Source organism: Pituophis catenifer, unplaced genomic scaffold (genome assembly GCF_029215685.1).
Source record: "Pituophis catenifer annectens isolate HBS135680 unplaced genomic scaffold, rPitCat1.0.hap2 SCAF_7, whole genome shotgun sequence".
NCBI lineage: Eukaryota > Metazoa > Chordata > Lepidosauria > Squamata > Colubridae > Pituophis > Pituophis catenifer.
The window spans coordinates 68,834,593-68,848,343 of record NW_027256887.1 but is presented as its reverse complement, the minus strand read 5'-3'; the positions used below and the strand labels follow the sequence as shown (position 1 = coordinate 68,848,343).

The window sequence follows — 13,751 nt, the reverse complement described above, 5'->3', positions numbered from 1 at the left end:
AATGAAATAACTGCAGATATCTAACAAGCGTAAAAAAACAGAAACACTGATATAAAAACAGCCATATAAAAAGGCGACAAGGGTAGGATCAGGCCACCCTAAATCAGGAGGGAAGGTGTTCTGCAGGGTAGGCATCAGAACAGATCCCAAATTATTTTGGCACTTATGGAAATACACTACTTCATTGTATTAGTATTCTAAGCCTGGATTTTATAAGTCAAGCAATAATAAACATACTGTAGGAAGTTAGTACCGACCCCTCTCCTAGAAGAATGAAATATTTTAGGAAATATTAAAAAGGCAGAATATTATATTTCCCTGGATGAGAGAAGGAGAAACATGTTTTTTAAAACATAACAGCTCCCTGGAGCTCCCTGCCCCCACCTTCAGTTCCAGGGTGATGGGATTAAGACATGGCCCTCAGGACATGATAGGATTAGCCCTCTACCCGTCTAGCAACTGATCTCACCACATGGCACCTGGGGATATTACATCACCCAGCAAGATTCAACCAAGCTTGGGACTCAAGACACTACAAAGTTACCCCAGCATGGCCCCATAGGAGTCTGACAACCAATCAGAATACAGGACCCAAAAAAAAAAACATGTGGTCCTGTCCACCATTAAACCATCTTTCCAAGCAGTCTCCATGTTTCCAGTGCCTTTCTTCCCACTTGGAATTGAACCCAGATGGACATTTCTTCCAACAATACTATAGACAAATGGCTGGAAGGAAAATGCCTACTGTTTAATTATCTAAAAATGAAAATAAAAACAATTCATATAAAATGACAGCACATCATAATTAAATACAATAATGGTGATGATGATGATGATAAATTGTATCAAAAAAGAGAAATACTGTGATAACTGTCAATCAACCTGCCTATTTTAAAATCCTGCTTTTCTTAGCAGACCCCATGCCTTTCTTTAATTTAAAAAAGGGAGATATCACTGGCAGATAAGACTTTGGAAAATATGTAAGGGAACTTCCCGTTATTCAAAGTCAAGAAGATATACAATTTTCAATGTCCAAAACAAAGCATTGGTTTCAGATAAAAAATGGAAACCAGTGCAGCTGTATTAGAAATGACTTCCTCAATAGAAGAATAGCATCAGGATCACAAGAAGTGATAGTGCCATTCTATACTGCACTAATGAGGCCAATGCTTGGAATATTTCATCTAGTTCTATGATACAAAAAAGATACTGAGACACTAAAAGAGTACAGAGAAGAGCAACAAAGGCTGGAGAATTCTGGGAGTTGAAGTCCACAAGTCTTAAAGCTGCCAAGTTTGAAGATCTCTGAGTTAAGGGAACTATATATGTCTGTTCCAAGATAGAGAAGTTTTAGGAATATACATGATAGCTGGTTTCCAGTACTTGAGGGGCTATCACAGAGGTGAGGGGATTGACTTATTGTCCAAAGCGCCTGAGGGTATGTCAAGAAGCAATGGGTGGAAACTCATTAAAGAGACATCCAGTGGTGGGTTTCTACCGGTTTGGACCATTTCAGGTGAACCGGTAGCTCCGACAATCAGCTGGGAGTGAACTGGTTCGCTCCGACGATCAGCTGGCCCCACCCACCCACCCCTGAGCTTTACTTACCTATATCTTCACAGCTGATTAGCACGGCAGAGCGGATTGCTGTGCCTCAGCTGTTTTAATTCCCCAGCACTAACGCTGAAGGTGATTTTTTGTTCAATTGTGCGTGCGTGCAAAGCGCGCGATCACCAAACCGGTTGTTAAACCGGTAGGATCCCACCACTGGAGACAACCAACCTGGAACTAATGAGAAATTCCTGACAGTGAGAACTATTAACTAACGGAACAGCTTACCTACCAGAATTATGGATTCTCCTTTGCTGGAGTTTTTCAAGAAAAGATTTGTCTGGAATGGGCAGGGAATTGGGTTAGAAAACCTCCAAGGTCACTTCCAGTCCTATGATTCTATGACACCTTAGCAATCGCTGTACTGTTAAACAGTTGGGTGATAGCATAATTATATACTAGGATCTGATAGCTTCACTAATCTTACATAGGGCAGATTGTCCAAGATGAAGCTAAGATCTAAGTGGACGGTAGCAAATTTAATATACAGTAGATATACTGAAGAAATTTCAGATAATACTTCCAGTTTGACTTATTATTGGAAATATCTAGATGTACCTTTGTTTCCCTATTCCAAACAACAGCAAACCCTACAAGAAAAAGGCCATTGATTAACTGTTTCTAGGAGCTGGATTTGAGACGAGTCCTTCATTTGGATGCATTATCTTTTGTTAATAGTTTCATCTTGCCTTTGGTTACTGTGCTTCTGTATCTATAATATTATTCACTTGTTCTTCAGTACAATGACCCCCATTCACCTTATTTTGTTCTAGGATTCGACCAAATATTGTGTGTGCCAAATAATTATATGGGGTGCATTATTCATTTTAGATTAAACTAGTGAGCTAGTGAAAGGCTAATCACTCTTCCTCAATTAGTGTAATAGCAGTACTTTTTGCTGCGTTCTGTATAATTTATTTACAAGTACCCAGCTTCAGTTAAATTAATAGTGATAATTACTGGCTACACTACATCTTCTGACATCAGAAAGATACAGAATGTTGTTTTCCTTGATCAGTGGTAAGCAATTATGTGGTCATTTATCCAAAATTTTATTGTGTTCACAAAGTGTTGTGAACATCTCCCTACCTAGCGCCTAAAAAATGTTAAAATCACCACAAGCTGATCGTTGCTTTAAAATTTTTCCTCATCTCTCTCCCTCCTCCTCTCTCTCTCTCTCTCTCTCACACACACACACACACACACCAGTCATTATTTTGGATTTTTACTAGAAATCCCAAAATACATAATTTATCAATACTCTGAAAAACACTGGAACCAAATATTTAGAATTTTAAAAAAGGAATTATTTAGAGGAAGAGTTAAAATGGAGAAGAAAAGAAGGCAGAATAAAGAAGATATCACATCGTTCACAGAGATATAACAACTCTATGTGTTGCTTGTTGTCTACTGAGTATTTCAGTAGACGACAATATGCAAGATTCTTTGCAATACGGGAGCTTATTTGATCTCCCATTAAGATATTTCCCGCATTCAGAGCTTAATTATCTTTGCTTAATTATAGGAGCCTGAAGTCAATTAAAAAATGCCCCTCATTTTTTTCCCAATGAAGTGATAGCATGAATTCTAATATCAGCATCGTAACTAATCAGATACACAAAAACTAGATCCACCACTCTTAATTACTCTGAATTCACAGTTTAAAAAAAAAAAATCCAGAGTAAAGTTTTTGCGATGTTTCTCAATCTCACAAACCCTAGATGGCAGTGTTGAGCTACAATAGAATTTTCCCCCTCTTCCAATGTGGATATTTTTACCTAGAGTTCTTTAAATGGTGACACTGCATAAAGAGTAATTCTGAAAGTTATAGTTATTATACCTCACTATGTTAGGGATTGATGACAGATCTACAGAATAGTAAATTAGTAAGAAATACATTCTTGGAAACATAGATTTTTTTTGTTTAGTTATCTATGCACGTTTTCATCTGCGCCATTCAGATTATAAGAAATTCTCTATTTATATGATTCTGACTATTTCTTTTAAATATGCCCCTAACTTCACAAGGATGACACTTCATGCCAATAGCCACAAATGAAGATCATAATTCAGGCTTTTGTCTGTCTTATGGCAACCATCCTCAAAATGTTGTTTTGGGCTCAGTTCCCAAAATCCTCAATTCTAGAATGGTAAAATCTGAACAATGCTTCCATTTTAAAATGTAAAATTACATATGAGTTTAGAAACAGATTTTTTTTCTTTAAAAGGGAATGGATTGTTGTTGCTGTTGTTGTTTTGTCTTTAACAAATTTTTGTCCTTTCTTACAGGATGGTCAGCATCCAGTTCTGCTCCATAGCTGAGGATCTGATTTGCAAATCTGTCCAGTTCTTGAATAGATCTTGGGAACCATGGAACTAGAAAGCAGAAAAGAAGCATCAGTTATAATTAGTTCCTTGCTACTTCATAAGAGCATATGGAATATGAAGTTATATTCCTGTTATTTTATTCAGCATTTGCTTGAAATTTACACCAAAATATAAATAATAGATAATTTAATATATACTGGTCCTTCTGTACTCATTGTTAATTGGTTCCAGGAGGAGCGATGAGTACCAAAAACAGTGAATACTAAACAAATTTTCCCCATAAGGAATAATGTAGTGAGTCACAAGGCAGCTGAAAATGACAAGTTCTAGCTGAGTATCAAACAAGCAATGAGTAACGGAACAAAACTTGACTGTAAAAAATATGATTTCTATAATAGACTTGTCAAAGTCTGGAATGCGCTACCTGATTCAGTTGTTTCAGCTACAAATTTTCACAGTTTCAGTCACAAATTGACTTCCGTGGACCTTACATCATACTTAAGTGGTCAGTAGAGGGGGCGTACATAAGTGCACTAATGTGCCTATTGTCCCTGTCATTGTATTTTTATTCTTTTATTCTTGTTTGTTTTTGTTTGACAAATTCTAATAAATAAATAAAAATCTTCACGTCTTTTCATGCATTGAGTACTAAATTCAATAAGTTTCAAAGCAGTTGAGTAGCAAGGAACCACTGTATAATGTTGGGTTAAAGACTGGTATTTCTAGACTTGTTCAGTAAATTTTGTCCCGGTGGCTAAGAAAGATCTCAGTGGCTTCCTCAATTAACTTGAAAAATACATGAATATAAAGGTAAAGGTAAAGGTTCCCCTCGCACATATGTGCTAGTCGTTCCCAACTCTAGCGGACAGTGCTCATCTCTGTTTCAAAGCCAAAGAGCCAGTACTGTTCGAAGATGTCTCTGTGGCCATGTGGCTGGCATGACTGAATGCCAAAGGCGCACGGAATGCTGTTACCTTCCCACCAAAGGTGGTTCCTATTTTTCTACTTGCATTTTTTATGTGCTTTCTAACTGCTAGGTTGGCAGAAGCTTGGACAAGTAACAGGAGCTCACCCCATTACACAGCATTAGGAATTCAAACCGCTGAACTGTCGACCTTTTGATCGACAAGCTCAGGGTCTTAACCACTGAGCCACCACGTCCCTGAATATACTGAAAGTCATTTTCTAAGCCAATGGCCCCCCAACCTTTTGGGCACCAGGTACCAGTTTTGTGGAGAGAGGTTTTTCCATGGACCTTTGTGGCTTGGAGGCCCAGCAGGGAGGAGAGAGGGGTTAGTTCCTTGTGAATGGTAGGTGGGGCCCATGTGAGCAAGTCTGTGTGAGCAGTGGGCACATGCATCCGCTGCTCTCACAAAGGGAGCTTTGTGTGTGAGTGTTAGCTCGGGTGAGGGAAGTTTCACGCGGAGCACAAGCCGCCGCCGCTTGTGTAAGGGGAGCTTCGCAAGCAAGTGCAAGTTGCCTCTGCTCACACAAAGGGAGCATCGCACATCAGAGCAATCCACTGCCACTTATGCGAGAGAAGATTCGTGCTTGAGTGCAAGTCATCGCCACTTGTGCAAGCGAAGCTTTGCGCTCGAGCGGCAGCCATTTTGTGCTTGCTCAAGAGGAGCTTTCATACATGTGCCCGTGCTCACCCGCCACATGCCCAGCAGTGGTGGGTTGCCCCCAGTTTGCACCGATTCTATAGAACCGGTAGTAAAACCGGCGGAAGGCTCCACCCACTGACCCTGACATCATCGAAACACTTCTGCACATGTGCTTGCTCAGAAGAGCGCGCGTGCAGCCCTGTTGCAAACCGGTAGTAAAGGTAAGTAGAACCCACCCCTGCTGCATAGCCTGGTTCCACCCAGGCCATGGCCAGGTAATGGACCACAGCCTGGAGGTTGAGGACCCCTGCATTACAGAATATTAAAATAACAGTCTATATTGTATATATAATATCCATTTTGTGTTATGCTTTGAATGTTTGGTGTGATTACTGAACCAGGATCTTAGTAAGGAACATAAGCCATCTCTGAATTGTGTTCATTTTTCACATACTGGTAGTAAGTTAATTTTATTTCTTTTTTATTTGCAGAACTCAGGTCATCCTTCTGAAAGTTAGTCACAATTTAAATAAACACTGCTGGGGTGGGTTTTTTTTTTTTGAGCCACTAGATGGCAGCAATAGCAAATATTATAGGTTTGAGCCTATTTGTGCATGGAAACCTCGAATTTAAAGACCTCCAAACTCTTTGGAGAAATAATTGTGCCCTGAAGGTTTTTAACAAAATAATTGAAGCAAGACACCCAGTTGGATCCATGTCTGTTATGATCCTCACCCACAATAACACTCTCAAACACTGAGGTTTCTCTTATGAAACTGGATGCTTCTAAGCCCCACAGTTATTAACTTGAGCCATTCAGGATTTTAAGAGTTAATTTCTTGGCTCAAATTCTAAAAATTTACACACAGATCTAAAAAAAAAACAAACACCTTATTTCATCTTTAAAATTCTTTTTTACCTATTGCATTCATGCAATCCTACTCACATTGTTGTAATTAATAGTGACATGTTTAATAGCATCATATTCATATAAGGAACCAACTTGTTGACTAAGAACCCTGATTGGGACTTTGAGGGAAAAAGTCCTGCTCAAATGTAGGTATCCTGGGAAGAGGCACAGTTATAAGAAGAAGAAGGCACAGATTCCCCCAAAAGAGCATTTTTAGAAAGTTTTAAATTTCTTTGTTTTGCATAATATATTAAATTTAAAGTAGATCCTATTGAGAATAAAGACAATTCAAATTTTGTTACACTTGCAGATAACTCTGACAGGGTTGTTTCAATAAAAAGTAGTCTGGTTAGTCAGATCAAAAAACTCTCCAAAGTAGCATTGTTTCCTACAATAGTCAAAAAAGTGCCTATGGAAAGCCCATAACAGCAAGCACAATATTGTGCTTTGTTATTTATTTCCCAATAACTCTAATTTCAAGGCACTGGCTTATATCCATCAAGGATGGTAAATATGATTTAATCCAAGGGTGGGACTTGTGGACTTCAACTCCCAGAATTCCTGAGTCAGCATGCCTGGCTCAGGAATTCTGGGAGTTGAAGTCCACAAGTCATAAAAGAGCCATAATTCCCCACCTCTGGTCTAATCCTTCATGAGCTTACCCAATCAAAAAGCAGGTTGCATATAGCCAATGAATATCCTTGTTTAGACCTTTCTACAAATTCCTATGCATTAGATAGGACATGCAACTTTCCCAGTGGTGGGTTGCCCCCAGTTTGCATCGGTTCTATAGAACCGGTAGTAAAACCGGCAGGAGGCTCTGCCCACTGACCCTGACATCATCAAAACGCTTCTGTGCATGCGCAGAAGAGCGCACGCGGCCCCGTTGCGAAATGATAATAAAGGTAAGTAGAATCCACCCCTGCACTTTCCCCCCTAAATGTTTGGCTTTTTATAATGTTATTTGAATACATTTTTAATCTTTTCCTGGAATATTGTCATTACCTCCATTGTAGTTTTTTGTTATTTTCATACTTAGCTTTATTATTCTGATTCTATCCTGAGAGTGTATTTCAGAAAATTAGGATGTGCATAAATGTCCATCATCTTTCCTCATCCTGGTTCTCCCCAGATATGTTAAACTGTAGCTCCTTCACTGTCATTGTACAATTACAAGAACATTGGTTTGGAATGGTTGGGTTTACAGTGCAACATTTATGGAAGATGAGAGCCAGTTTGATGTAGTGGTTAAGGCAACAGGCTAGAAACTAGGAGAGAGGGAGTTCTAGTCCTGCCTTAGGCATGAAGCAATCTGGGTGACTATGAGCCGATTATTTTCTCTCAAGAAGAAAGCAGCGACAAGCCACTTCTGAAATGTTAGCAAAAATCCTGCAGGGACAGTCTATCTACTTGACAGTAGTCAAGATAGTCAAGATTGACTCAGTTAAGAAAGAGATAAAATATAACACCCAGCAGATACACACACACACACACACACACACACACACACACAGAGGGGGGGGAGCTAACCCCAGTTTAATTTATATTATTTTATCCCATATAAACACGTGAAGGAGCCCTTTAAAAATAGAACATTTTAGTACATGCTGTTTCTTTCCTGAGGCTGTTAATGAATGCCCAGCAGTTGCAACACTGACCCGCCATGGACCTCTGTAGGGCCCATGCAAGTTGTTTAGTAATAAATATTGATTTGTCTGCAGGAGGAATAGCAGCATTTTATGGGCCTGCTGTGGACACCCAAGTGGTGACCAATTTGCTAGAGGTCAGATGCTTAATGGGATGCTAATCAGCTATTTATATGAGAGCAAGGAAACCAAAGAGATTCAGAGATTCTCCAGAACTTTGTCCATTTTGGGGAGGGGGGAATCAATGACAGGAGTTCAATATTTATTGCCATTTTCAGTTCAGGTTGGAGCCTTCTTTAAACATGGCCAACTGTTCTGGTGAGCCCCAGGGCCCCAAGCTAACAAGGCTTCTACAGACCCTCAGCTTCCAGCTTGTCTCCAAACTGCAATAAATTATTTCTGTTTTCTGACTGAAACTGAATCATATTTAATTATTTCGTTCAGGACTCCAAGGGATCTAAGCACATTGAAAGCACTACATTGTGTCTTCACGACAATTCATTTGAACCCTTAAGAGCAGTTTGATTGTCAACTATGCAGCTAGACGAGAACTCCGTGATCAACCATAATTTACTATAGATGTTCTGAAACTTTTGGGGCCAGTTGGCAAATTTAGGGTTTTGAGAAATTGTTATGGGCATCGTTACAACAAAATGTGGTTAACCTGGCAAACCACAAAAGTCCTTTTCATTAGAAGATAACTTAGCTCCAAGCCTTCTAGAGTAGGCAACTATACTAAATGTAAATAAATAAATATTCCCTTTAACGTGGAAGGATCTGTCTGATGCATAGCTTTCTTCTGACTTTTTTCAGTCTCATCATTTTAGTTCTCTAAAAATGTCTCTGAGGTTTTCCAAAGCCCTGAACCATTTTTAAGATCAAAAAATGATTAGATGGGGCAATTCATACTTGAAGCTGGTGCTTTGTTTTGTACTACAGTAAAATAAAGTCTCCTTTGACCTGTTAATGGCTAGATTCTTACAGCACACCTACTCAGATCTATCTCAATCTCACTGTAGAGTGTGACACAAACTCAGCCGAAGTGTGAATACTCAAATGTTAAATGTGGGTGTAAAAATTCTGGTCATAATAGAGATAGATTTCTGGTTTATAAACAGACAGTTCTCTTAAAAGCAGGTGGGTGGGAAAGTCTTCCCTGCTGTGTGATTGAGGAAAGTGTACCACAAACAAATGTTAACAATTCTATGATATTCTTTAGATTATGTTCCATGTTCTTAGTGATGGGCAAGATACCTATCCATCACTATCAATTTGTCACCAAGACTGCATGTATTTCACCATCTGCCTAGCTCTTGTGCAGTTGCTGTCTTGCCATCAGAAGCCAATTGGGCTAAAATAGTTCAAACCTGGGCCATTACCCAGTTCTATTTACTGGTATGTGTGTGTGTTTATTGCATGCTGTTCATTTTTTAATGAAAATCATTCCAGTTTCACAAATATATGCTTATTCATTTAAATTTAGTCTCTGATTATACATTTATGAATGTAGACCACACACAGAGAGAGACACATATGTACAAACCTAGTAGAATGTGTTTACAGACATCTATATATACATCAACAGATCTTTAGATCTGGAAACATATCAGGGGTGAAATGCTCCCAGTTTAGATCGGTTCGGCCGAACCGGTAGCAATGGTTGTTGGTGGTTTGGAGAACCGGTAGCGATGGCAGCGCAGGGCTCCACCTACCCGCCCAGTCATCGTTACTTCCTGGTTTTAACCATGAGGTAACCAGTTTTTTACCCCCTGTGCATGCACAGAAGGGTTTGCGCATGTGCAGAGGGTCCCCGCCAGTGGTAGGTTCCAACCAGTGTTACCACCGGTTCTCTTTGCACATGCGCTTTGCGCGCGATCGCTGCTCCACGCAAGCATGTTAGGTTTCTAGCCAGCTGAAGTGCGGCAATCCACTCTGCCGCACCTATCAGCTGGGCTAAAAAACAAGAAATAAAGGTAGGAATAAAGCAGGGGTGGGGGGGAGGGCCCAGCTCCCAGTCAAAGAGAACTGGTTCGGTGATGTCACATCGTCACCACTACTGGCTCGGCTGAACCGGGCCGAACCAGGAGCAACCCACCACTGGTCCCCGCATGGACTTCCGAACCAGTTGGGAAGGTAAGTAGATTTCACCCCTGAAACATATTGATCAAGCTGGCTATTAGCAAATCATTTGAATGGTCTTACTCTGTGGATTGGAAGTTTTTTGTTAGTGGTACACAAGGATTAGAAACAGAAAAGAATATTCCTTCCGGATTGTCAGACCCACTGTACCTTTATCTGTGTGAACCTCAGCTTTGACTGTAACATTACCATGTATTAAATCAGGGTTGTACACTTCTGTGTAGTCTGGTGAGGATGTGTCTATGTACACACACATTTGTTAGTATTTCTTAAATACTAATCCTAACCTCCAAAGGCTACAAGGGACCTAAGGATGATCCAGTAATATCGCTGGAGCAGTAATAGTTTTTGCCTCTTTTTGCATTTTCAGAGTTCATAAGTTCATAAGACTGTTCCATAAAATCGGAGGCATATGTTGTTCTATATGCATATGTTGTTCTATATGTGGGAGAGGGAGGGATTTCAAAAAAGTACAGCTGTGTATCTGGCCACCCAATAGATCGGGATAACCTATAAAATCAACAAATAAACAAAACTCAATACTTTTATATTTTGGTTTTATAGACCATCCTGATTTGTTGGGTGGATGGTGACACTATGAGTTCAAGGACTGCAGAAAAGTGGACCATGTATATCCCCTGGGTAGTATATCCTGGGTATTTTTGTTGTTGCTACTGTTGTTTTAAATCATGATATTGATCTGCCCACAATGCTGTTTCATCTTAACAGACTTATCTGAAAATACAATTAACTTATTTCAATGGATCGTACTAAGATGAGTTGCATAATTGCCTCCTAGTAGAACCCTCCCCCTTTTTTCTTTCCTTCCTTATTCTTTATGCCAGAATTATGATAAAGAGGGAAGACCCAAAATATTCCTTTAGCCTCCAAAAGTAATTAAACTTTCAATTTTAACTTATTGTGGCTCCCTGACAAGCCATAACATTTTGCCTGTCATGTTCCTTTCCTTTTTTCCCTTTACAATGTCATGGGTAGGACACAAAAGAGAGGCTAAGAAGATTATAAGGATTCATTTCAGGAAGATATTATTCCCCTTTCATGTTGCTCCCAGGAAGGAAAAAGACACAGCAGACCTAAAGCATTTTAAACCAACCTTTCCTGAAATCCTATTAGGATCACACCTGCCATCTAAAGAAACCATGATCAGAAGATTTGGATGAATGTACATGAAACAAATGCTTACTAAACATGTAAGTCCCTCTGACTATATTTTCTTCTAGATTCTATCTAGTGAATACAGGTAAGTCATAGATGAATAATTATGTGCATGAATGTAATCTTATTCTAATTCTTTGACTCGGACCTATTAGAATTAGGAAGTTATACACATTTTTGACTTTTTATGTTTTCTTCTTATGAATGTGGCATGTAATAAGTTGTCTGGATAAAATAACTGGGATAAAATGATAACCAATAGCCCGGCCAATAAAAAAATAAGTGTAATTGGTACTAGAAATCAGGACCAATTGATCTTTTGTGTCTATATCTGTCTTGTTTGCAATCATTCATGAATCTGTTTGATATTGTTTCTGTATCAGTCAGCAGGACAGAATGTAATCATTGTTAATATATTTTAATAACTAAAATGGTTTTTTTTTTCTAAATAACTCATCCGAATATGCATTTTAACATGTTTATTTGCAGTATGCACATTTCAGGATATCACAAAGGAATATCACAAAAGATTAAAAGCGAAAATGTATCCTCCATCATTTCTTCGTCTGAAAAACATGAATCAGGCTGGCAGATCTTACAAATGCAAGCCAACTAAAATTCTTGGACATCCCTTGGTAAAACCAGAGAAAGCTTCCTTTTACAAAAATTGGTTATGCTGAAACCTTTTCTCTTACCTGCATCTTTCCTCTTTTCACGTGAAAGTTCATGGACATTTGCTCTGATGTCATCTCTCAAGGTCTTGATGATATCTGGAAGGGCAGAAATATTCTTGCTCTCCAAATTAATGAAAAATTCATATTCATCTTTATTCAGCCGGGAAGGTCTGGATTCTATATGAGTCAAGTTTATCCCCTTTTCCTAAAAGACAATGAAATAAATAATACCTGTTGTTGTTGTTGTTTTTTGCAGGTGCCCTAGAAAGTGATCTGTGCAAAATATGGTGCGTAAAAAAATATTAGGGTGTAGAAAAAACCTTTGTTTGTTTATAAAATTTTCTAGCTATTTTTTAAAATAAAATGGGTGTATTTAAAATGTTGAGCCCCACACAAAAGAAATTGATAACTGACTTATACAACTATAACTGTATACCGTTATAGGCCTGCAAATGCTATTATAATAAACATTAAGTTGATACCTCTGCAAGATCTGAATGTAATGAATGTACTACCTTTCTTTATTGCCTACTATTAGACAATAGTAGGCATTATTAGTGGTCATTAACCTCAATGGCTATTTGGTATCATTCAGCTCAGAGACATCATGATTCTCAATAGCAAGTACTAGGGTACATCAATGCAAGATAACCACTGTTTTCATCTTTTGTCAGGTGCTTTTTGTAAGCATCTCATTGGCTACTGGGTAAAAGGATGTTGCATCAGGTGGATTCTTTAATGTTCTCCTATGAAGTATTTTTGAGGAAAGTTTATTTACAGTTATAACCAGTGGTGGTATTCAGCCTGTTTTATCCAGTTTGAGCGAACCAGTAGGGGCGACTGCGGGATGCCCCGCCCACCCATGTGGACGTCATGACGGCCCATTTTTCCACATTTTCAAGGCTCTGCGCATGCACAGAAGATGGCATGTGCGAGCGGAGCAAGTGTGTGTGCGCACACATATTTGCAAACCGGTAGGGAAGGTAAGTGAATATACCACCCCTGGTTACAACCCTTACTATTACATGTTGGAGGCATCAGAGGGCCAGATAATGACCTCCCAAAACGAATAATGTATGGAGACTGAATCTACCTTTCCCTCACAAAATGCGTACACTCAGATTGTTCCAGGTAATACAATAGAAGGCCCAAATGTAGCACAGATATGTGACATAGTATTAGTTACTATCCCAGGAATAGTTCCAACCAGTGGTGAAATCCAAATTTTTTTACTACCGGTTCTGTGGGCGTGGCTTGGTGGGCATGGTGTGGCTTGGTGGGCGTGGCAGGGGAAGGATACTGCAAAATCTCCATTCCCACCCCACTCCAGGGGAAGGATACTGCAAAATCCCCATTCCCTCCCCACTCTGGGGCCAGCCAGAGGTGGCATTTGCCAGTTCTCCGAACTATTCAAAATTTCCGCTACCGGTTCTCCAGAACCTGACAGAAACTGCTGGATTTCACCCCTGATTCCAACCTCTTGGGCAGTATGAAAGATGGCAAGTAGCTCCATTTCAGTAGCTGTTTTGACATACAGTCTTGTCACATATATGATGACTAATGGCAGGAATATGTCATTGCAGTTTCTCATTAGTTTATTTTTAATTAAAAGAACTTAACAATATTAAAGATCAGGTGGGGCAGGTCTGAAGAAGGTGGG

The 13,751-nt window shown here is 39.3% G+C and overlaps 1 protein-coding gene across 2 annotated transcripts in view; it reads right to left on the bottom strand.

The window, feature by feature from the left end:
- The window catches only part of PAH (phenylalanine hydroxylase), a 41,413-nt gene that overhangs the window by 13,805 nt on the left and 13,857 nt on the right, over nt 1–13,751 (bottom strand). For both annotated transcript variants that reach the window (XM_070946707.1, XM_070946709.1), the window contains exons 3-4: nt 12,113–12,296; nt 3,899–3,987 (exon numbers count right to left, since the gene is read on the bottom strand). In XM_070946707.1, coding sequence (XP_070802808.1) covers nt 3,899–3,987; nt 12,113–12,296 — 273 coding nt within the window. The remainder of the gene's footprint in view (nt 1–3,898; nt 3,988–12,112; nt 12,297–13,751) is intronic.